The sequence below is a fragment of the Vigna unguiculata genome, chromosome 10 (assembly GCF_004118075.2).
Source record: "Vigna unguiculata cultivar IT97K-499-35 chromosome 10, ASM411807v1, whole genome shotgun sequence".
NCBI classification, from domain to species: domain Eukaryota; kingdom Viridiplantae; phylum Streptophyta; class Magnoliopsida; order Fabales; family Fabaceae; genus Vigna; species Vigna unguiculata.
Window position 1 is genome coordinate 33337784 of NC_040288.1, and position 26067 is coordinate 33363850.

Consider the following 26067-nt stretch of genomic DNA (forward strand, 5'->3'; position numbering starts at 1 on the left):
ATTTAGTTATTTTAATTAAATTTTGATAATTTATTTTAACGGTTTAATCACATTTCTCAACTAACTTTGAAACAAAAATGTATTTGAAACGTCAAATAAATTTAACAAAATGTAGTTAAAATAACTAAATTTACATATTTTTTAAAAACTAAAATTCGTTAAAATTTTGAAGAGGTGCAAATTTCGATTTTCACCAAAAAAATATTTAAGTCTGAAGAATTTATTGGATAACCAAAATATTCTATCCATCCATAAGGAGAGACATTGTTTCGGTCATTTAATAAATCAAAGCGTAAAAACTCAATTAAAAAATATAAAAGATTTATATACTTAATAAACCAAAAAATTTGGTAAAAACTATACTAAAAGTATCAAATTTATTATAATTCAAACATATTCATCTATAACTATATGTAATAAAGATATCCTCTTTTATATCCATAATTATTTATTTTTATTTTATTATTTATAATATAATTATTTCATTAGTTTTATATATTTTCTATAAAACTATCTAAATAATTTTTTTTTCATTCATCAATCATTTTTTTCTCTATTTATTCTTAATAAATATAAATTTATTTTATATATTAATTTAATAATATTATAATATTACTGTCTACTCACATGATATCTTGTATATTTAAAAAATTATATACCGTCTTATCTTTAAGGTAGTAATTTAACGAGGATTGGAATGGAGTTTCTTACTGCGGACTGTCGACCTATATTGAAAAATTAAAAACACATTTCACATGAGAAAAGGTTAGACAAATAACTTATTTAATAAAGAACACATTGTTTGACTGAGAAGGTGAGCATTTAGTATAAATAAGCATTTTGATATGATTACTTATTTATTCTATCTAATTCATGCATCATGAATGATTGAAAACGTCAAGAAAAAGAGGACATACCGACATACTTTGAAAATTGAGTTCAACCACTCCAAACCCTAATCATCATAACATTCTGCTCTCTAATTTCAAATTTGGTATGCCAAATCAAGCACGTTGCACTAAGAAATACTATAAAAACTGGCAATCATTTTATTAGAGTAGAAAGTCAGTAATCAAAATTTGGTAGTTTTTCTCAATCTTTTGCTGCATTTCTTTTCTGTTTAGTGCCATCACTTTTCTCTATCTCAAAAAGAAAACTTTAATCATAGACTATCTCTTTCTATTTCTTTGTTTTTATTTTTAAGTAAAATTGGTATTAATTGTTCTTAGATCTATTTTGTGTGTTCATTACTTATTCATTCATTTATAATAATAAAAAATAGATAAACATACAACTCTGCCGAAAAAGACCATGTCCTCTGTTCTGAATTTGGAATTTCTCTTTTTCACAACCTTTTGTTCTGTATTTTCATCTTTACATAAAAAGAGAATCGTTAATACAAGGATACACAAATTACAAGGAATTGCAGCATTTGTCTTTTTCATATTTAACAAGAGTTGCAGACATACCTCATGGGGCATTATTACTGCTAAAATTTTCTTACTATAAAAGAATATGACATTAACAGGCACAACAGGTTTGCAAGAACTGAGTTGAAAGTTGAAACTGAAGATGGGAGAGGCAACAGAAAGGTAGAACATTGGCATTATTTAGTTTTCTTATTCACCTTTCGATTTTCAATTTTGTTGTTGAACTCAAATCTTACATTTTTGTGTATTCCTTTTAAACTCTGTTGGGTTGAGTTTATCAGGTATGCAGTTGTGACAGGTGCAAACAAAGGAATTGGATTAGAGATAGTTAAGCAGTTAGCTTCAAAAGGAATAAAGGTGGTGCTCACTGCAAGGAATGAAGAGAGGGGTCTTCAAGCATTGCAAACACTCAAAGCCTCAGGTCTTTCTCATCTTGTGCTGTTTCATCAGTTAGATGTTGCTGATGCTGCTAGTGTAGCTTCTCTCGCACATTTTATCAAATCCAAATTTGGTAAACTTGATATTCTGGTAAAGTCAGACTCTGATGCTTCTCTCTTTCTTTTGTTCTAAGTTAAAGTTTGTCACAGAAATCCTCCATGCTTAAGCTTCTGTTAAAAGTGAAAGATTGTTGCTTTGGTGTGCTCATCCTGCTGGCTACCGTGTGGAGTAATCATGGATTGAATTTTTAATGATTTAATCCGTATCTATTTTGGAACAAAAAAAATTGGATTAGATTTTCGATTCAAATCCAATTTTTGGGAAAAAGTAGAATGAATTTTTTTAAAATCCAGATCCAAATATTTGGATCAAGTTTAAATCCAGATCCAAATACTTGGATCAAGTTCAAAATCCAGAATTCATTTTTCATAAAATAAATTAAAATTGAATTTTCTAAAACTTTTGTCCATAAAACCGACACCATAGAATTTGACAGATTTATTTTCGGGGCCAACGAGGCCAAATTTCAGCATGGAACGGATTCGACTGACGTTCGATCGGGGCCGACCGAATTTTTGTCGAGCCCGACTTGGTCAAATTCGGCCAAATTTTGGCTGTGGTCGACTCGACCGAATTTGAACGAATTTCAATCGGGGACAACATGACCAAATTTGGGTCAAGGCCGACTTGGCAAAATTTCAGTAGAGATCGACTTGACTGGATTATGCTGAATTTCGGCCAAGGCCGATTTTTCCTAATACGACCAAATTTTGGCCAGAGCCTACTTGGCCAAATATGGCCACATTTGGGTCAGGGCTTGATCAGTCAAATTTCGATCAGGGTTGAATCCACTAAATTCGTTAGTCGGGACCAACTTGGTTGAATATGGCCAATTTTCGATCACGTCAGAATCAGCTAAATACAGCCAACTTTTGTTTGGGACTTACTCGACAGAATACACTAAATTTGGGCTAGGGCCGACTCGATCAAATTTTGGTCATGGCCAACTCAACTGAATTCGGCCAAATTTAGGTCGAGACCAACTCAGCCAAATTTAGGTCGAGACCAACTCAGCCAAATTTCGGTCGAGGCCAACACGACCGAATTCTGACCGGAGCTGACTCGACTGAATTCAGACGAATTTTGGTCGTGGACGACCCGGTTGAATACGACCAAATGTTGATCGTGACCGGCTCATTTGAATACGGCCAAATTTCATCCTAGGCCGTCTTAGTCGAATACGGCCAAATTTGGGCCAAGGCCGACTCGACCGAATACGGTCAAATTTTTTCTGGTTCGAGTCAGCCCAATGTAGTCAAATTTGGGTCGAGATCAACTCGACCGAATACTTCCAAATTTTGTCCATGACCGGCTGGGACAAATTTCGATCGGGACTGACTTGACTAAATTCGGTCGAATTCGGCAAAATTTCGTATAAGGTCACGCCAACTCAGTCAAATACGACTAAATTTGGGCTAGTCCGTCTCGATCTTTAGCCTAACCTAACCAAAAATATAAATTGAAAATTTGGATTGAATATTTTGAATTATCCATTTCGAAAATCTAGATTTAGAGAATGGATATCCAATCCATAAAATATATAAAATGTAGATCATATTGAAATCAAAATCCAATAAAATAGATTTTAAATGGATTGGATTTTTAATAAAATGGATATTAAATGGATTGGATAAGAGAAAAAATGGATTGGATCATGAAAATTGGATTTTTTGTTCACCCTTACCATTAGTTATTCAATTTTAGAATGTTAATTATGTGAGTATGAATAAATGATTCTTGTTATTAGCTAAGTTGTTAGACTTTTTTATTAGAGATTCTACCTTGACTAGAAATAAGAAAAATTTACAAAAATACAAATCTTATATTACAAGTTGAAGTTGATATTCTAAGATTGAGTTATTAAGATGGAGTTATTTTATTATGTTTACTTCTTATTACGGTATTAAAGATATCTAAAGTACATCTTAAAAAAATTTGATGTTTCTTCTCTCTATCTTATCATTCATCATATCAAACAACCCATCAATAATAAAGATAATGTCGGAGATCCAAATAAATAAATATATATATATATATATATATATATATATATATATATATATCAACTTATAGTCTTGTTGAATTATTAAAGTCCATTTGTTTAAGAGTTTTGAATGTTTCTTTTTATCTTAGTTATTTATCTTAGTTATCATTCCTCTTTCTAAATATCCATGATGATCTCATCCACCCACTATAGTTTTACGATACTGGAACCAACCACATGGGGATAAAAAGAGATTGAGCATTTTATATATCTCCTTTATTTTACTTTTCTTCATTTGGTAAAGGGATGATTATGCTCCTTCTATTTTTGTAATATTTGGTATTAAGTGAGCTTCCGTTGCCATTGAATCCATTTGACAGATTCCTTTTACATCTACTCATAGTTAGGATAATCTTTTTTTAATGGTTTGAAGGGAATCGGTTTTTCACATCCAGTAAATTTTGTGTTAGCATGTTTCAGTATGAAATGTTGTTCCATGCAGGTTAACAATGCAGGAATTAGCGGAATTGTAATCGAAGACAGTGATTTAATAAGTACACTAATCCTGAATCGTGGGGTAAGACTCTAATCGTGTTGTGAAATCTAATTAATGGATATGGAAAGTTGTCTAAAAGGGACCTAAAGTTTGCAACTTTTCATGACCATTTGAAATTCTACATCCCATCCCATGTCAACTATTGAAATGGTAAAAGAAGAGTTTATAAAGGCTTGCGAAATTCTCATATCATATCATGAACTTGCATTTGTTGTTAAGCCCAACACAAAGTTAAGGAATTATATATGGTTTTTGGAAGTGGTTCTTATTTTGCAAGGTTAATTAATGATTAGGCTATTTTGCTAGTTATTTCCAGAAGGCTCAATAAATCTTTTGAATGTAGGAAGGACTAATAGTGATTAAGTTGCCATTATTTTTAGGTGGTACCAGATGAGGAAGGAACAAAGACATTGACTCAAACATATGAGTTAGGTGAAGAATGCCTGCAAATAAATTACTATGGCACTAAAATAACTGTAGAATCACTCATGCCCCTCCTCCAATTATCCGATTCACCAACAATTGTGAATGTATCGTCCTTTCTTGGGCAGTTAGAGGTAGGCACCAACTTCTTGTGCCAATAAATTCTTTTCTTATTTTTCTGGATAAACAGCAATTGATTGTGCCAATAACTTCATCTCTTCTGAATACTTAATGAATAGCCAATCCATATGTTATGCAATGTAACCTTGAGTTTATTCAAAACTTTCCTATAACAGATATTAGTTTATTATTGCATCTCGTTTTAATTTTCTTAAGGTCTTGTTGTTTAATCATGTCAAATTCAGAGTTTCCCTAAGGAATCATGGGCAAGAGGAGTGTTGAGTGATGCTGATAACCTGACTGAAGAGAAAATAGATGAAATAGTGAAGAAGTTCCTGAGTGATTTCAAAGAAGGTTCATTAGAGAGTAAAGGGTGGCCAAGGTATCTAGGAGCCTATATTGTGTCGAAAGCTGCTATGAATGGGTACACAAGAATCCTTGCAAAGAAAAACCCATCATTGTGCATAAACAGTGTTTGTCCTGGTTATGTGAAGACAGATATAACATCAAACACTGGTTTTCTAACAGTGGAAGAAGGTGCTGCTAGTCCTGTCAGGCTTGCACTGCTTCCCAATGGTTCTCCATCTGGTCTCTTCTATTTCAGAACTGATGTGGCTTCCTTTTGATTTCCAATGATGCAGTTTTCTGGTTTGAGGACAAAACCAGTGCTTTTACTTCTCAATTGTTGAACCTGTTTCAAGCATATTATATGATGTTGTATTTGGATAATGTCATTGTCATGTTGTCAATTACTATTCTACAGTGAACCTATTTTAGAGCACATTATATCATGTGTTGTTTTAAACTTGTGTTGTTTGTATCTCAACAAAGTCTGAACTGTGTATGAAATAAAATTAATATTTAAGTATTACAGGCATTTATTTTAAATTTGAGACATCCATATTTGTTTATCTATCCAAATTCATACAGTGAAGTGTTTGAACCATTCACTTGAGCGTAGCAAATAGATTTGAACATCATAATTCATAATAAGCTTATTAATTTCTTTAAAGAAAAAGTAGGGAGTTGCTTGAAGATTTCATCTTCTAATCAATAATGTTACATCCACATATGACTTTCTTCTTCCACCAACTCCAATTAATTCTCGATTACTTTTAATATCTTTTATTTTATTTTTGAGTTCAAATTATCATAAGTTGAAATAATCTTATACATGGACGTAACAAACAAAATAGTTTATTGGATATCATAGATAAAAGGGTTAATTATATTTTTTGTCCCCCAACTATCGGTATTTGTTTGTTTTAGTCAGATGTCAATTCATGCTAACAGAATTTAAAATCGGAGACCAATTCCATACATTATAAAAGGTCAGGGACTGAAATGGATCAACCTTTAGATGAGAACTAAAACCAAAAAACACAGATAGTTGGGGGACGAAAAACATAATTAACCCTAGATAAAATATATGAATTTTTTTCTTTTTGAACAAATGATATTTTGATATCTAATTTTTTTTAAACATTTATTTGACATTATCCTTCAAACTTCTCTTTCTTTCTTGGTTAAAATACTAATTTAGTCTTTATTTTCATTCTGTTTTGTGAATTTAATCCTTTTCATTTTTGTTCAATAAGCTTCTCATTTTTGTCAACTTTGTTCAATTTAGTCTTTTTTTTGTTAACACTGTCTAAATAACTAATGACAATCCGTGTATGTCACATATCCAGTTTATGTTTTTTTTTTTTTTCTTAATTTAAAAATAAAATATTCATGTGTTAAGGTATCATCATGTCACATGGTAGTAGTAGTGCCACGACTGCCACATGTCAGATTCAATGACATGAGTTAGTGTTAGTATCTTATATTCAATTTAGTCCTTATATTCATTATTTTTATTCAATTCGGTCCCATATTTTTTAATTGAGCAATTTTTTCCCTTCCCAAGTTTATAACAAATTTAATTTTTATATAAATGCTAAACTAATTTTTAAGTTAGACTATTTAATTGATTTTTAACCTAAGAATCACATAAAGTATTAAATAGTTTATGTGATTTTTAAACTCTTGAAATTTTAAACCAAGTGTTAGTTTTCACTTTCAAAATTTTCATTCTAATTTTAAACCAACCCTAGCCCTAAATTAGAAATATTTTAATACAAATTGTATAATATTTATATAAAAATTAAATTTGATCTTAATTTGAATAATATTGTTCAACTTTTAAAAAAAAAATTGAGAATGAATTGAAAAAAAATAACAAATATAAAGAATAAATTAAATTTGGAAGCTCACGGGGCGCCCAACGCTACCTCCTAGAGGTCTCTAACTTGGGATTTTCGAACTAGTATATAACGATATTGGTGGTGTGTGCAGCGCTGCATCAGCACATTCATACCCATTTGGATTTTTCTACCTTAGGATGCTCAAATTGATTTGTCTAAATACTTCCACACTTTTTATATTAAAATATGAATTTCTAATTCAAGTCATACCATTTAGACAAAACCCTTTGAGTTTCACAACATAGAGAAATCATGGTACACAAAATTTATAAAAATCTCAACCAATTAAAACAATTTATCATTCATTGCATCCATATATTGATCAGTCCCAAATTAAAAACAATTCTGAGACCTAATAAGCTTAACAATACAATTTGTAAAGAACCACATAATTCACATCACAGAACAAGACAATTTTACACAAAATACTAGCTTGCCTTATCTTGATTTTGGACTCCTATAGTTTAGCCTTCTATTAGTAAAATATTCAAATGAGTTTTTAATAAACCTTCTGCATCTTAACATCCTAATTTCTATGTCTTCACAATAAGTAAATGTAATTATCACATTACCAAAAAAGTTTTATAAAATTATATTAAACTTAAATTTCACTATCTTAAAATATACTTGAACTTATTATAGGTCAAATATATTATTGTAAATTTCTTTATGTCTAAGTTAGAAATATATAATTTTATTTAAGGTAGAAATATATATAAATTTAGACTTTTTTATAATTTTTATACAAAATTGAAAGTTATTAATTAAAAGCAGTGGTTTAAATGCGAAATTTGTTTTGGACACCATTCTGACTAGTATATGTTAATGGTAGGGTAGGCTATACCTTTCAGAAGTAAAAGCAGAAAAGTTGGTTTGATTTTGTGGTATAAAAGAAAAGAAGGCACAGAGAATATATTGAAAGAAAAGAGAAGAGAAAAGGGTGAAGAAAAGGTTCTAAGATTGGAAGAAGGTAGGTTTTTCTCTTCTTCTTCTTCTTCCACATGCATCATATTCTTCCAACTTCTCTGTTAAACTTCTGTTATATCTATGGCTCAGTTTTTTTAGTTTCAAGATAAGATGACTTTCAAGAATGGTTATGTGAGGACCACTGTTTTCTCCATTTTTGTAAGATATCTGTTTCTTTTTTGTGAGAGATATTGAGCAACAAATTGTTTTGTTTCATGATTTGTACGACTTCCCTCTTTGCCTTTCACACATAATCTACTTTTTTTTTTCAATGCATTTTGCTTCAACATTTTTTGGAAATGTAATCGAAAGGTATGGAAATTGATGTATAAATTTTATGTTGAATCAAAATTTTAAATCATTACATTCATTCATCAAAAGCACGACTCTTCTATTTTTAGAGTAACGATTATCCTGAATTGGTTATCAATTTGTACTTTGTCAAAAAAAAAAATTATATATATATATATATATATATATATATATATATATATATATATATATATATACTTTTTTTGTGTTGTTTTCTAATTAAAACTAAAATTTTATATATACAATTCATATAATAAAAGTTTTGCCTTTAGTGCAAATGTAAAATTTCTATTTTGATTGAATTAAAACGAAATGCTTATATAGATTTTATAATTTGAATTATGAATAACATATTTCTTCGTTTACTTTGAGGTGCATGCGTGGAATTCAAAAACATGTCAAGAATATAATATTTATAAGATTTAATTTAATTAATTTTTTTTCATAAACATAAATATTTTTAATTGAGTTTATTAAAAAATATTAAGGGGATGAGTAGTCAAAATTTTATATTTTTTAATTAAATTTTTTTATAGGGTGTTGTGACTATTATTTGGCTCATCATCTTGCCTATTTCTACTCAAATATGTTAATACAGTATGATATTTGTATTTAATATAAGATGACAAAATCTTTTTATCATTTTCAATAAAAACTTTTTGATGATCAGAATGATTCCATCATACCATAATGATAGGAATCCTTATGAGTGATGACATAGAAGTCCCTATGAAGTATAAGAGTTTCCATATTCAACATATTTTTAATAAGAATAATAAAAGTTATTTATTACTTCGCAAAATCATTTTTTGTAATAGTGACAAAATATGACATTTCTTAATATATATAAAAACAAACAAACAAGATGGTGAGAATAAGATAACCACCACATCATTCAATTAACAAAATAAATCAAATAGTAAAAAGTCAATTAAAAAATATAAAATTTTTAAATATTTAATAAACCAAAAAATCCAGCAAAAACTCTACTAAATATATCCAAATTTTAATATGATTTTATTTATTTATCATATCTAAAGTCCTCTAGCTAACGATATACTCATCTTCAGAGTCATTTTTGTCCAATATTACCTCTTAACTTTGGAAATTGAGTTCAACCAGGCCAAACCCTAATTATCATAAGATTCTGCTCCCTTAATTTGAAAATAAACATATAACCCTGCTGACGAAGACCATGTCCTCTGTTCTGAATTTGGAATTTTTCTTTTTCACAACCTTCTGTTCTGTTGTACTTTTATCTTTACACAAAAAGAGAATCATTAATACAAGATACACAAATTACAAGGAAATTCAGCATTAGTCTTTTAGTTGCAGACATAGCTGATGGGGCATTATTACTGTTAAAATTTTCTCATTACAAGAGAATAAGACATTAACAGGCTCAACAGGTTACAAGAACTGACTTGAAAGTTGGATTGAAACTGAAGATGGGAGAGGCAACAGAAAGGTAGAACATCGGCATTTTTTAGTTTTTCTATTCAACTTTCAACTATCAATTTTGTTGTTGAACTCAAATCTTACATTTTTGTGAATTCCTTTTGACCTTGGTGGGTTTGAGTTTATCAGGTATGCAGTTGTGACAGGAGCAAACAAAGGAATTGGATTAGAGATAGTTAAGCAATTAGCCTCAGCAGGGATCAAGGTGGTGCTTACAGCAAGAAATGAAGAGAGGGGTCTGCATGCAATGGAAAAAATAAAAGCCTCAGCTCTGTCTCACCTTGTGATGTTTCATCAGCTGGATGTGGCTGATGCAACCAGTGTAGCTTCTCTCGCAGATTTTATCAAATCAAAGTTTGCAAAACTTGATATTCTGGTAAAATTCATCTTTGATTCTTCTCTCCCCTATTGATTTGGTTGTGAATGAAAGTCTGTCACAGCAATCTTGTAAGTGCAGACACACTTAGTTTTCTTTTTGTATGATGCTGAACATCAATTTTTACATTTTTTTCTCAGTTCCCTTTGCTTGCATGTCGGTGTAATCATGTTGCTACGTCTGTTATTCATTGTTAGAATGTTACTTCTGATTCTGCATGTTAAGAATGTGCGAGATGTTTTTTTATTTTGCTCTTTATTTGGTGTAAACTGTCTTCATTATGTATCAGGTTATGCTCTTTTTCATCTCCAAATTGTGTATTAAGTAAGATTCAGTTTCGTGTTACCAACTTGAAGGATTTCTTTCATATCTAGTCATCGAGTACTGATAAATTTTCTTGATTGCTTCAAAGGGAATCTCATAACCTGTGATTTTAGATGTTTGCATATTTCGTTAAGGAAAATTGTACAATGCAGGTTAACAATGCAGGGATTGGTGGAGCAATAACCAAAGACGTTGATTTATTGCCTTCAGTTCTCCTCAACCCTGGGGTGAGTATCTAGGCCTTTTACAGATGCTAGTTAATGGATGTTGAAAGCTGCACACTTGCCCAGAAAGACTTTATATACTGTTCAAGATCTCTGAACTACATTATTATTTTTTTCATAAACAGCTTATTCTTAACTTGATAACACAGTGAAAACTTTTATCAATTCTGGTTGGAGCTTAGGCATTTCAACAATGTTAGGCTTATCTTGATAGTATTCAGAATGTTGGAGTTTTCCCTTTTTGCAATGTTAAAGTGATAGAACATGAGAATGTAGGTGTTAGAAAGGTTGTGATTGTTTTATTTTGATGAGAGGACATTATTAGAGGTTTGAAAGACTCTGTTGATAGAGTGTTGTCAATATTCTGTAGGCTGTATCAGAAGAAGATGGAGCAAAGGCAATGACTCAAACATATGAGTTAGCAGAAGAATGCTTGCAAATAAATTACTATGGCACTAAAATAACTGTAGAATCACTCATGCCCCTCCTCCAATTATCTCATTCACCAACAATTGTGAATGTGTCCTCCTCTAAGGGGAAATTACAGGTAGGCAATAACTTCTTGTGTCTATAAATTCTTATTGGTTTTGCATGAAATCTGACTGGAAAGAGTACATACTAAACAAAAACATTATACAAACTTTCTTAAGGTCTTTTTGTTTAATCATGTAAAATTCAGAACTTCCCTAAGGAATCATGGGCAAGAGGAGTGTTGAGTGATGCTGATAACCTCACAGAAGAGAAAATAGATGAAATAGTGAAGAAGTTTCTAAGTGATTTCAAAGAAGGTTCATTAGAGAGTAAAGGGTGGCCTAGGTATATGGGTGCCTATATTGTGTCAAAAGCTGCTATGAATGGATACACAAGAATCCTTGCAAAGAAAAACCCATCATTCTGCATAAACAGTGTTTGCCCTGGTTATGTGAAGACAGATATAACATCAAACACTGGTTTTCTAACAGTGGAAGAAGGTGCTGCTAGTCCTGTCAAGCTTGCACTGCTTCCCAATGGCTCTCCATCTGGTCTCTTCTATTACAGAGCTGATGTGGCTTCCTTTTGATTTCCAGTGATGTAATTTTCTGGTTTGAGGACAAAACCAGTGCTTTTGCTTCTCAATTGTTGAACCTGTTTCAATCACATTATATGATGTTGTATTAAACTTGTGTTGTTTGTATCTTGACAAAGTCTAAACTGTGTATGCAATAAAATTAACATTTAAGTACTACAGGCATTTATTTTAAATTTGAGACATCCGTATTTGTTTATCTTTTCCAAATTCATACAGTGAAGTGTTTGAACCATTCACTTTAGCTTACTAAATAGATTGGAACATCATAATTCATAATTAACTTGTTAATTTCTTTTAAGAAAAAGTGAGGAGTAGTGTCAAGATTCATCGTCTAATCAATAAGGTCACATCTAGGGATGTCAAAAAATTCCGTACCCGCGGGTATCCGCGGATAAAACCCGCAACGGGTAGGAAATGGATATTAAAAATGGATACCCGCTACCCGCGGGTATGGGTATTTTTGATACCCGCATGTTAACGGGGCGGGTACGGGTATCATAGTATCCGTACCCGTGAATACCCGTATCCGCTAAACTTTACCTTATATATATATATATATATATATATATATATATATATATATATATATATATATATATATATTAGTAAACAACATTATGAGTCTTCATCCAATAATGGTGGTCAGATTCTTACCCCACAAATGAGTAAATTACTTCCATATATTGTGGAGGTATTGATATGTCTCTAAGACTGGTTATGGACCAACATGGAAGGTAATGAAATTAACACTTTTACTTAGATATTTTAATTAAGTGATTATTAGAAATTTTTACTGAACTTCTTATGTTTTAAGGCTTTTCTAGATTAAAATTGGACAACATGAAACTTTATACAATGTTGCAAGAGGTGGACATTGATGAAGTTAGTAATTTCTTTAATATTTTATTCAAAAATAAACTACAATATAAATTGGTAGTGATATTTTATTTGTTTGTTTTTCAAGAATCAATCGGAGAAAGGAGACTTGTTGATCTAAGCACTAATTATGGTTAAATATTTATTTTTTTAAATATTTTTGTAAATACCCGTGGATACCCGTGGATACCCGCGGATATGAAAAAAATAGACGGGTACCCGCATAACGGATACCCGACGGATATGGGTACGGGTACGGGGCAAATATTTTTCCAGCGGGTAGGGTACGAAGGAACTACTACCCGTACCCTACCCGCCCCGTTGACATCCCTAGTCACATCCACATATGGCTTTTTTTTCTTTTCTACCACCAACTCATTGTTGATTACTTTTAATATGTTTTATTTTAGTAGGGTTAAAGAATTTAACCATATCCGAAACTTGATACATCTTGATCCTTGGTCAAAATTGAAGCGAAAATATATCAAATTATGTAAACAATTCTGTGTAAGGTGTCCATGTATGTCCCACGAATTAGTACAGTAGGACACTGGGTTGAGATGTATTTGGCCAACTGCACAGCGGAGAGAACGTTGTTCAAATTAAGGCGCGTTTATCAAAGGAGGGTAGGGAGAGAAGAGGATGGACCCAACTTGGTGTGGATGGCCGCGTACATCTCAGCCCAGTGTCTGTGTACCTCTCAGCCACTGTGGACAGTGTGCACCCCCTGGTCCAATGAGGTTGCTGGCACATCTCGGCCTAAAGGGCGGGTACATCCTGGACTGGCGATACAAAGGTGAGAAAGGCTCAAGAACTCAAAGGCCCAACATCAATTGGAATTTAGAAATGTTATCTTGCATTAAGGTCCGAGGCAGTTACAATATTCATTAGATTTCTTAATGCTTAATGAAAGGAGGAAAATTGCCCTGTAGGTTATAAAGTCGGGAGTGATGCCAAGTAATATAAGAGACGATTCAATGACTAAAAAGGTATCTAATCTTGAACTCATATAATGCATATAGAAAATCAGACTATTACTTGAGGGTAGGAGTATTTGTTGGTACTCCACTCCCGGAGGTGGATCAGAATTAGGAGAGTTAGGAGGAAAGAGAAAGAAGACTGAAGGCTTTTGAGATCGTTTGGTTCCATCCATATAAGAACAAATTCAAATGGTAATTTAAAATGCGTTTAACACATTAATTTGGTTAAAAACACTACATCCATTTATTTTTTAAATTTAAAAACCAAAATATTTTAAAGTTTTGGACAACAAATCTTAATTTTGTGTCAAAGTTTAGAATCTAAAATCATACTTAAACTCTTTATTTTATTTTCAAGTTTAAATTAAAATTGTAATATTTTAAATAAATTATCATGAGCTAAAATAACCTTATATAGGGATAAACAATAATAATAATAATAATAATAATAATAATAATAATAATAATAATAGTTAACCGGTTAACTTACCATTGTTAAAACAAATAATTTTTTTTAATAAACAATAATATTTTGACACCAAAATATTTTTATACTGTGTAACCTACAATATTTTTTAACTACATAATTTAAAATATTCTGTGTAACCTATAATTATATTCTTGATTACTTAATGAAAAATTATACTGAATTATATGTCGAATTACATTATATATATGAAAATAATTTTGAATTATCTGTTCCATAATATAGATTGGTTCCAGATTACTTAATCTACGAAACACAATTAAAATAATAATTATAAACTTATAAATATAACAATTTTAGAGTGTATTTTTGGATAAACTATTTTATAATCTAAAATACACAATCCATTCTTTGCATATTTTGAAAGAAATATTTTTTTATTTAAATTATATGCATGAGTATTTTAATTAATAGATTATATCTATTATGAATTGAGAAAATAAAATATGGAAGTGAAGAATGAAAATACCTTTTAATCCCATTTTTTTCCTCCACGACAGTTTTCATATCATTTTTTTATTGTTTTTGTTTCTAAGATTTTATAATTTAAAAGTTATTTTTAAAAATAAAAAATACGTTCAAATTGCATTATCTATTTTTTTTTAAATTAGATTGTATAATTCTGAAATTAAAAACTTTTAAATTATATAAATTAATTTTTTTAATACTTTTCAATTTTTGAAAGTTTTGAGTAAAAATGATTTTTTCTTTATATAAGGGTGCAGGGCAGGATTTATGGAGGTACAGGTATCTTCATTTTTCAATGGAAGAATGTGATCCTCAAAGCTGGTTTCTACAATAAAATTAGAATAGTCAAATAAACTTCTTGAATTTCTTCCAATTTTATTATTGAATGAACTTTCAAAAATAAATTTTATACATTTCAAAAATTTTATTCCAAAACAAAAATAAGGTAACTGAATTTCTTTTATTTGGTACAGGAACAAATATACAAATTAGAAATGGAGCATTTGGGCCAAAAACCTTTTTTGTGCATTTTTTTTTTTTACTTTAACAATTGCGCCATCATAGATTCATAGCCCATTATAGGAAAAAAAAAAAAACATTGTGCCTAATACAAGAATGATAAACTAAAGTTCAGATTTAAGTACCTAAATATGTTTTCTCTGTTTATAAGCCCTTAAAAAATTGTCAAAATTATTGTGTTTCTAGTCCTTTAAAAAATAGTAAACAGAAATTAGTGTAAAAAATTTATGTTGGTTTGTGCTTTTCTGATTCCCCATTAGTATGTTATTGTTATTATTGGTTATATAAAAAATTGAAAAACATGTCAAAAACTACAAATAATGATGAATGAACATACTGGAAACAATACATAAGAGCAAAATAAATTGATTAAACTAAACTATACACTGGGAATGTATTTAATTAAAACCAAGATGAAATGCAAAATTGTTATATGAGTAAATAAAGCTGAACTAGTTTATTTATTTTTATCAAATTGTTTAAAACTAAATTATCCTATAAAATACATTAACTAGCCTGACTTATTTTACTTATGCATCTGCATCACATATATAGAAATCTGCTTTTCAAAGTTAAATATATTTTTAATTTTGAAATTAATTTATTTTTTAAATTTTAATCTAATTTAATTCTCAAACTTTAAAATTATATAAATTTAATTATTTAAACTAAATTTTATTAAGTTTATTTATTAAATTTCATTATGAAATGTATTTCAAACATAAAAAAACTTAACAAAAGTTGATTAAATAATTAAATCTACACATTTTAAATGATGGTATACGAAAATGATCCAAAATTTTAAAGATAATATTTTACTAAAATTTAATTTAAGAATTAAAAGTATATTTAACTTTTTCTTTAATTAATTTTTGTAACTATTGCTTAAAACATGTCATAAATTTGATTTCATTTACATATTTAGAACCGTTTTTATCTAATTATTTTTTATGGTAATGAGATAAATAATGAGTTGATGATAATTTATTTCTTTTTTATTCTAAAAAACAACACTCTAATTGCACTTTTCCCTTGTTAGCTTTTTCTTTTTATTTAAACAAGCATGATAGTGCACTAGACTATTAAAAAAAAACATTTTAGTTTCTCTTTTTAGGCATGGTTCAATTTAATATTTATATAAAATAGATCAATGTTTTGTGTGGATTAAAGTAGTACAGTTCAAAAATTCAGAACAAGTTAGTTTATTTTGTTCATCTTAAAGACACTTATAATTACATATATTGGTTTTATTTATTTTTATTTGTTTCTTAAAGTTAGTTAAAAAGGATATGACATGACACTTTATTTTTGTTTATTTTGAAAATTTTGTTTACAAGAAAAATGAGCTATTTGTTTAATTACTTTTAACTTATAATATACGGATACGTATATCACTCATATATTTATTTTTAAAAATAATAAAATACAATTATATATATATATATATATATATATATATATTAAAAAAGTGTATACTAATTATTAACAATATAACAAATATATAATTATTTTTTATGAATTTAAATTTAAATTATATATATTAAAATTATTAACATAAAATATTATAAATTATTATTATCATAAAAATATTATTATTTTATAAATTAAATAATTTATTGATTAATACTAATAAAGTTAAATATAATTAAGTATTAATATTTTATAAATTAAATATTTCATCAACAAATATCGATATCAATAAAAATTATATGTAATTATATATAACTTAATTTGAAATATCAATACATCACTAATTAAGTTAATGGAAAAATGTGAAAAATCCTGATTTCTTTTATTGACTAAATTATTTCCCGGAAGTTACCATGAGTTTTGTAATCAAAGATAAAATTATGTTCAAATTATAAATGGCTTAACCCGTAATTTTGATTTTTAATCAGCCCTACGTATTTATTATTTATTATTTTTTAATAAATATGTTATATTGTTAAAAGTTTAGATCTAAGTACTGTGATATATTTGATTTAATTTTTCTTGTGTATTTTGATTGTTAAAACTTTATAAGATAATTTGTTTTTAGTTTTTATTAAAAAATTATTTAATTAATTTCATTGTACTTATTACGTAAAAATAAGAATCATTAATTCAATTATGTTTAATCATAAAATTTTAATTCATTAAATTCATTCATCAAAAGCTATACTCTTCTATTTTTAGGATATTCTCTTGAATTACTTATCAATTTGTACTTTTTCAATCAAATATTAAGACAAAAATTGTGTGTACAAATATATATATGTTTATTCATAAAAAGCTATACTCTTCTATTATTAGGATATTCTCTTGAATTGGTTATCATTTTGTATTTTATCAATCAAATACTAAAACAAAAATTGTGTGTGCAAAAAAGTAAAATAAAATTATATATATATATATATATATATATATATATATATATATATATATATATATATACTTTTGTGTTGTTTACTAATCAAAACTAAAATTTTATCTTGATAATTCATATACTAAAAGTTTGCATTTAGTGCAAATGTAAAATTTCTATTTTGATTGAATTAAAACCAAATGCTTTTAGTATAAATAAAAGCTGAAATGATGAGCATTTAGTATAAATAAGCATTTTGATATGATTTTATTTATTTATTCTATCTAATTCATGAATCATGAATGAGTGAAAAAGTAAAAAAAGAAAAAAAGAAAAAAAAGAGAGGTTGCACTAAGAAATACTATAAAAACTGGTATTAATCTTTTTCTGCAGGTTTAAAGTCAGGTTTCAAAATTTGGAAGTCAGGTTTCAAAATTTGGAAGTTTTCCTAATCTTTTTCTGCATTTCTTTTCTCAAAAGAACTGTTCAAACAAATAATCATAAAATGTTTTATTTTTATTTTTAACTAAGATTGGTATTAATTGTTCTTAGATCTATTTTGTGTGTTCATTACTCAATAATTCATTTATAACAATAAAATAAAATAAACGTATAGCTCTGCTGAAGAAGACCATGCTCCCCTGTTCTGAATTTGGAAATTTTCTTTTTCACTTCTGTATTTCTATCTTTACGCAAAAAGAGAATCATTAATACAACATACACAAATTACAAGGAAATTCAGACCTTTTCTTTCTCATATTTAATAAGAGTTGCAGAAATAACTGATGGGGCTTTATTACTGTCAAAATTTTCACATTATAAAAGATAGCAGGCTCAACAGGTTTGCAACAACTGAGTTGAAAGTTGAAACCAAAGATGGGAGAGGAAAAAGAAAGGTAGAACATTGGCATTTTTTAGTTTTGTTATTCAGCTTTCAATTTTCACTTTTGTTGTTGAACTCAAATCTTACATTTTGTGAATTCCTTTTAACCTTTGTGGGTTTGAGTTTATCAGGTATGCAGTTGTGACAGGAGCAAACAAAGGAATCGGATTAGAGATAGTTAAGCAATTAGCCTCAGCAGGGATCAAGGTGGTACTCACAGCAAGAAATGAAGAGAGGGGTCTGCATGCAATGGAAAAAATAAAAGCCTCAGGTCTATCTCACCTTGTGATGTTTCATCTTCTGGATGTGGCTGATGCAACAAGTGTAGCTTCTCTCGCTGATTTTATCAAATCAAAGTTTGGAAAACTTGATATTCTGGTAAAATTCATCTTTGATTCTTCTCTCCCCTTTTGATTTGGTTGTGAATGAGAGTCTGTCACAGCAATCTTGTAAGTGCAGACACAATTAGTTTTTACTTTTTTCTTAGTTCCCTTTGCTTTTGCATGTCGGTGTAATCATGTTGCTACGGTTGTTATTCGTTGTTAGAATCTTAGTTGTGGTTCTGCATGTTAAGAATGTGTTTTATTTGGTGTAATCTGTCTTCATTATGTATCAGGTTATGCTCTTTTCCATCTTCCATTGTGTATTAAGTATGATTCAGTTTCGGGTTACCAACTTGAAAGATTTCTTTCATATCTAGTTATCGAGTAGTGATAAATTTTTCATGATTGTTTAGGGAGTCTCATAACCTGTGATTTTAGATGTTTGCATATTTGATTAAGAGAAATTGTAAAATGCAGGTTAACAATGCAGGGATTATTGGAGCAGTAACCAAAGACATTGAATTATCGCGTTCAGTTCTCCTCAAGCCTGGGGTGAGTATCTAGGCCTTTTCCAAATGCTAGTTAATGGATGTTGAAAGCTGCACACTTGTCCAGAAAGACTTTATACTGTTCAAGCCCTCTGAACTACAATTTTTTTTTTTTACTAAACAGCTTATTCTTTACTTGATAACACAGTGAAAACTTTGATCAATTGTGGTTGGAGCTTAGGCATTTCAGTAATGTTAATTTGTGAACTTAAATTATCCTGCTTTTCTTGATAGCATTCAGAATGTTGGAATTTTCCCTTTTTGCAATGTTAAAGTGATGGACATTATTAGAGGTTTGAAAGACTTTGTTGATAGAGTGTTGTCAATATTCTGTAGGCTGCAACAAAAGAAGAAGGAACAAAGGCAATGACTCAGACATACGAGTTAGCAGAAGAATGCTTGCAAATAAATTACTATGGCACTAAAATAACTGTAGAATCACTCATGCCCCTCCTCCAATTATCCGATTCACCAAGAATTGTGAATGTATCGTCCTCTGTGGGGCAATTAGAGGTAGGCAATAACTTCTTGTGCCAATAAATTTTAATGGTTTTGCATGAAATCTGACTTGAAAGGGCAAATGATGATTGAACTTTGAAATTCTTAATTTTGGTAACAAGCTGAAATGAGTAGCGCAAACCTTATCTTACAAGTCAGTTTTATAAGGTTGAATTAAGAAGTTAATCCATATGCTATCCATGAGTTTAAACAAAAACATTATACAAAACTTATATTAGTTCATTATTGCATCTCCTTTCCTTTAATTTCCTTAAGGTCTTATTGTTTAATCATGTAAAATTCAGAACATCCCTGAGGAATCATGGGCAAGAGGAGTGCTGAGTGATGCAGATAACCTCACAGAAGAGAAAGTGGATGAAATAGTGAAGAAATTTCTAAGTGATTTCAAAGAAGGTTCATTAGACAGTAAAGGGTGGCCTAGGTATAAGGGTGCCTATATTATGTCAAAAGCTGCTATAAATGGGTACACAAGAATCCTTGCAAAGAAAAACCCATCATTCTGCATAAACAGTGTTTGCCCTGGTTATGTAAAGACAGATCTAACATTCAACACTGGTTATCTAACAGTGGAAGAAGGTGCTGCTAGTCCTGTCAGGCTTGCACTGCTTCCTAATGGCTCCCCATCTGGTCTCTTCTATCACAGAGCTGATGTGGCTTCCTTTTGATTTCCAGTGATGTAATTTTCTGGTTTGAGGACAAAACCAATGCTTTTGCTTTTAAATTGTTGAACCTGTTTTAAGCACATTATATGATGTTGTATTAAACTTGTGTTGTTTGTGTCTTAATAAAGTCTAAACTATGTATGCAATAAAATTAACATTTAAGTACTACAGGCATTTATTTCAAATTTGAGGCATCCGTATTGTTTATCTTTTCCAAATTCGTACAGTGAAGTGTTTGAACCATTCACTTTAGCTAAGTAAATAGATCGGTATAACATAATTCATAATAAGCTTGTTAATTTCTTTTAAGATAAAGTGGGGAGTAGTGTCAAGACTCATCGTGTAATCAGTAAGGTTACATCCACGTATGACTTTTTTTTTTCTACCACCAACTAAAATTAATACTCTGAATTGTTTATAACTTTTAATATATTTTATTTAGGATTAAGGAATTCATTTTTGTTTACAACTTTGATATATTTTTATCAATCAACCAAAATTGAAGTGAGAACGTATTAAATTACATAACAATAACTCAAATGATAACTTAAAACTTGTTTCACATTTTAAAAAAAATTTAATTAATTAGATTAAAAAGATTATATTCATTATTTTTAAAATTTGAAAATAAAAAATGTATTAACAAATTTTAATTTTGCGTCAAAATTCAGGATCTAAAAAGTTATATTTTCTTTACAAATTTAAATTTAAATTTTTAATATTTTAAATAAATTATCATAAACTAAAATGACCCTGTACATGAATAAAACATAAATAATAATGATAATAATAGTTTACCGGTTACCTTACATAGATAAAATAAATGACTTTTTTAATAAATAATAATATTTTGACACCAAAATATTTATATACTCATTTCATACCCTTCCAATACAACCAATCATTCCACTAAATTAGGATGGCAATGCGGGCTGGTATGGCCTGTTTAGGCCTGTACAACGTGGATTGGCCCGTCCGTCCCGCATACCACTTGGGCCGCTTTTAAAAAAAAGAAAAAAATTTAATTTTTTTAATTTTTATGATAAAACTTTTAATATTTAAAAATTGGAAAACTTTAAGAAGTTTACAAAATTAAGTAAAGATTTGGGGAATTAGATGATAAATTGATAATTCAACATTTTCATCATATTCATACTATGACATACACAATGTATTCTTTAAATTTACAACATTAAAAATTACATAATATTTGTCTTTTCCAGTTATACAAGAATTTGAAACGTTTATACAAAAGTCTATAAAAGAAATAATTAATATACACAAGTGTAAATTTAAAAAAACAAAAAATTTATGCGGACTTACAGGCTAGCCCGTACGGACCGCAGGTCTGTACAAGCCTATAGACCGACCAGATCCTAATTGCCACCCTAGGTAAACTACTTCCAAAAGCTTTTCTGCCTCCTCTGTTACCTAACCATCTATTCCTCTTAATAAAAAATTTTCAGTACACCTGGAGCAGATGCAATTACGAAGAGAGAAAATATTATGTTATTTTTGTGATGAAAAGTTTTCCTTTAATCATAAACGTCGTAACAGGCATTATTTGACATTACAAGGTGAAGAGGATGATAACCAGGAGGAAGACACGACTTTAACAATCTTGATCAACATCTTTCTTTAGATGCACTCGTAGGAGGTTTGGGTGTTGGCACAGGCTTACATTAATCATTAATCATTAACAATCTTGGATATATACTTTCTGTTGTTTTCTAATTAAAACTAAAATTTTATCTTGGTAATTCATATAATAAAAGTTTGCATTTAGTGCAAATGTAAAATTTATATTATGGAATTAAAACCAAATGCTTTTAGTATAAATGAAAAAGCTGAAATGATGAGCATTTAGTATAAATAAGCATCGATATGATTTTATTTATTTATTCTATCTAATTCATGCATCATGAATGAGTGAAAAAAAATAAAAAATAACGGACGAAGTCCTCTAGTTATCGACATAATCATCTTCAGAGTCATTTTTTTTTTCAATATTGCCTCTTAACTTTGAAAATTGAGTTCAACCAGGCCAAACCCTAATTATCATAAGATTCTGCTCCCTTAATTTGAAAACAAACATATAACTCTGCTGAAGAAGACCATGTCCTCTGTTCTGAATTTGGAATTTTTCTTTTTCACAACCTACTGTTCTGTATTTTCATCTTTACACAAAAAGAGAATCATTAATAGAAGGATACACAAATTACAAGGAAATTCAGCCCTTGTCTTTTTCATATTTAATAAAAGTTGCAGAAATAACTGATGGGGCATTATTACTGTAAAAGTTTTATCATTATAGAAGATAGCAGGCTCAACAGGTTTGCAACAACTCAGTTGAAAGTTGAAATTGAAGATGGGAGAGGCAACAGAAAGGTAGAACATTGGCATTTTTTAGTTTTTCTATTCAACTTTCAATTTTGTTGTTGAACTCAAAGCTTACATTTTTGTGAATTCCTTTTAACCTTTGTGGGTTTGAGTTTATCAGGTATGCAGTTGTGACAGGAGCAAACAAAGGTATTGGATTAGAGATAGTTAAGCAATTAGCCTCAGCAGGGATCAAGGTGGTACTCACAGCAAGAAATGAAGAGAGGGGTCTGCATGCAATGGAAAAAATAAAAGCCTCAGGTCTATCTCACCTTGTGATGTTTCATCTTCTGGATGTGGCTGATGCAACAAGTGTAGCTTCTCTCGCTGATTTTATCAAATCAAAGTTTGGAAAACTTGATATTCTGGTAAAATTCATCTTTGATTCTTCTCTCCCCTTTTGATTTGGTTGTGAATGAAAGTCTGTCACAGCAATCTCGTAAGTGCAGAAACAATTAGTTTTCTTTTTGTATGATTCTGAACATCAATTTTTACTTTTTTCTTAGTTCCCTTTGCTTTTGCATGTCGGTGTAATCATGTTGCTACGGCTGTTATTCATAGCTAGAATCTTAGTTGTGGTTCTGAATGTTAAGAATGTGTGAGATATTTTTTTATTTTGCTCTATATTTGGTGTTTTTCATCTTCCATTATGTATTAAGTGAGATTCAGTTTTGTGTTACCAACTTGAAAGATTTCTTTCATATCTAGTTACTTAGTACTGATAAATTTTCTTGATTGTTTCAAAGGGAGTCTCATAACCTGTGATTTTAGATGTTTGCATATTTCATTAAGAAAAATTGTACAATGCAGGTTAACAATGCCGGGATTGGTGGAACAGTAACCAAAGACGTTGGTTTATTGCCTTCAGTTCTCCTTAAGCGTGGGGTGAGTATCTTGGCCTTTTCCAAATGCTAGTTAATAGACATATAAAGTTGTACACTCGCCCAGAAAGACTTTATACTATTCAACCTCTCTGAACTATAATATTTTTTTATTAAACAGCTAATTCTTAACTTGATAACAGTGAAAATTTTTATCAGTTCTGGTTGGAGCTTAGGCATTTCAGCAATGTTTAATTACTCTACTTAAATTATCCTGCTTATCTTGGTAGTATTCAGAATATTGGAATTTGCCATTTTTGCAATGTTAAAGTGATAGAACAAGAGAAATTAGCTGTTAGAAAGGTTGTGATTGTTTTATTTTGATCAGGGGACACTATTAGAGGTTTGAAAAACTTTGTTGATAGAGTGCTGTCATATTCTGCAGGCTGTATCAGAAGAAGAAGGAACAAAGGCAATGACTCAAACATATGAGTTAGCTGAAGAATGCTTGCAGATAAATTACTATGGCACTAAAATAACTGTAGAATCACTCATGCCCCTCCTCCAATTGTCTGATTCACCAACAATTGTGAATGTATCATCCATTCTGGGGCAGTTAGAGGTAGGCAACAACTTCTTGTACCAGTAAATTAACTTCTGAATAGTTAATGAATAGCCAATCCATATGTTATGCAATGTGACATTGAGTTTATACAAAACTATCCTGTAACAGAATTTAGTTCATTATTGCATCTCTGTTCCTTTAATTTTCTTAAGGTCTTGTTGCTTAATCATGTCAAATTCAGAGCTTTCCTAAGGAATCATGGGCAAGAGGAGTGTTGAGTGATGCTGATAACCTCACAGAAGAGAAAATAGATGAAATAGTGAAGAAGTTTCTGAGTGATTTCAAAGAAGGTTCATTAGAGAGTAAAGGGTGGCCAAGGTATCTAGGAGCCTATATTGTGTCAAAAGCTGCTATGAATGGATACACAAGAATCCTTGCAAAGAAAAACCCATCATTCTGCATAAACAGTGTTTGTCCTGGTTATGTGAAGACAGATATAACTTCAAACACTGGGCTTCTAACAGTTGAAGAAGGTGCTGCTAGTCCTGTCAGGCTTGCACTGCTTCCTAATGGCTCTCCATCTGGTCTCTTCTATTACAGAACTGATGTCGCTTCCTTTTGATTTCCAGTGATGCAATTTTCTGGTTTGAGGACAGAACCGATGCTTTTGCTTCTCAATTGTTGAATCTGTTTTAAGCACATAATATCATGTTGTATTTGCATAATGTCATTGTCATGCAATTACTATTCTGAGTTACATACTATGTTTGTTGAACCTATTTCTGTAATTCATATTTCACATATGAAAACTTGCAAAAGTTTTTAGTAGTTTTATAAGATATGAAGAAATTAAAAGACTAATTTGAGATTCTATGTCAAATAGATATATGTCAACTAAAAATATGTCGAATTTACTGTATATAAATAAATATAACTTCATTTTATAAATTAGTTTTGTAAAATTTAGTTAAATTCAATTCTTAAAAGAAAGAAATACATGTCAATTTCTTTTTTAGCATTAGTCTGAGATCGTTATGAAGATAACAGAGTAGAGAAAAAAAATAACACAGATATTATAGTAAATGAAAAATGTTTGATGGATAAATTAGTGTAATTTTCTAATAAAAATTATTACTATTTAAAATAATATTGGGTAATTTGTAGAAAAATAGTAAAAGAATAAAAACTGTGAATGATAAAAATGTGTATTTTGTAAGATAAAATAAGTGTATATAAATAATATTACTTTATTTGAAAGGAACTCAACTCTGCAATTAGAAGAGGATGAGTCGAAGACCTTTATGCAATTATTCATGAATATTATAAAAATGTGATTTTATTATTAGATGTGATTGTATAAATGAGTATGTAAAAAAAATGGATGATAAAGTGTGACCAAATTTAGTTATTTTCTTAAATGTGACCAACTATTGTTGCTGGATGGATGCTTCTTGTCGTTGTATCGACGCTTGATGTTACTACATCATGGTAGCACTCTGTTGAGTTAAAGTTGCAACTATAGTTTCTATCGTCCTAGCTACATCAAGCATGTTTAGTGTTGGAGGTGGTGGAAGAGGTGACCTAGGTGCCATAACTTTGCTCACAGGAGGAAAACAATTAATCCAACTCAAAAAGGCTAAGAACTTACCTAACAAACAACAAAGAACAACAACGGGAGCTTAACACGCACAAACCTACATGTTTCTA

The 26067-nt window shown here is 29.7% G+C and overlaps 2 protein-coding genes across 4 annotated transcripts; both read left to right on the top strand.

The window, feature by feature from the left end:
* The first annotated feature begins 1064 nt into the window (after positions 1–1064).
* Positions 1065–20760, top strand: LOC114165568. Its single transcript, XM_028050156.1, has 16 exons — positions 1065–1082; positions 1529–1592; positions 1712–1958; positions 4415–4489; positions 4849–5025; positions 5257–5631; positions 9936–10003; positions 10123–10369; positions 10846–10920; positions 11288–11464; positions 11597–11974; positions 18525–18556; positions 18675–18921; positions 19344–19418; positions 19751–19927; positions 20218–20760. Exons 2-16 carry the CDS (start codon positions 1573–1575, stop codon positions 20596–20598), a joined length of 2751 nt encoding a protein of 916 aa, XP_027905957.1. The 5' UTR covers positions 1065–1082; positions 1529–1572; the 3' UTR covers positions 20599–20760.
* On the top strand, positions 8169–25166 carry LOC114165811 ((+)-neomenthol dehydrogenase-like). Of its 3 annotated transcripts, none has more exons than XM_028050396.1 (6): positions 8169–8227; positions 22896–22983; positions 23096–23342; positions 23785–23859; positions 24241–24417; positions 24602–25165. In XM_028050396.1, exons 2-6 carry the CDS (start codon positions 22964–22966, stop codon positions 24980–24982), a joined length of 900 nt encoding a protein of 299 aa, XP_027906197.1. In that variant the 5' UTR covers positions 8169–8227; positions 22896–22963; the 3' UTR covers positions 24983–25165. The 3 variants fall into 3 exon arrangements, with proteins under 3 accessions (XP_027906197.1, XP_027906198.1, XP_027906199.1); XM_028050397.1 differs by having other exon boundaries at positions 8176–8227; positions 22920–22983; XM_028050398.1 differs by lacking the exon at positions 8169–8227 and having other exon boundaries at positions 22957–22983; positions 24602–25166.
* The last annotated feature ends 901 nt before the right edge of the window (positions 25167–26067 follow it).

Excerpts from the sequence above, each read along its gene's own strand:
- LOC114165568 (XM_028050156.1), top strand. The coding sequence starts at position 1,573 with ATGGGAGAGGCAACAGAAAG. Across the intron at positions 1,959-4,414 it reads TTGGTAAACTTGATATTCTG|GTTAACAATGCAGGAATTAG; the intron begins GTAAAGTCAGAC and ends TGTTCCATGCAG. Across the intron at positions 10,004-10,122 it reads ATGGGAGAGGCAACAGAAAG|GTATGCAGTTGTGACAGGAG; the intron begins GTAGAACATCGG and ends TGAGTTTATCAG.
- LOC114165811 (XM_028050396.1), top strand. The coding sequence starts at position 22,964 with ATGGGAGAGGCAACAGAAAG. Across the intron at positions 23,343-23,784 it reads TTGGAAAACTTGATATTCTG|GTTAACAATGCCGGGATTGG; the intron begins GTAAAATTCATC and ends TGTACAATGCAG. Across the intron at positions 23,860-24,240 it reads CAGTTCTCCTTAAGCGTGGG|GCTGTATCAGAAGAAGAAGG; the intron begins GTGAGTATCTTG and ends CATATTCTGCAG.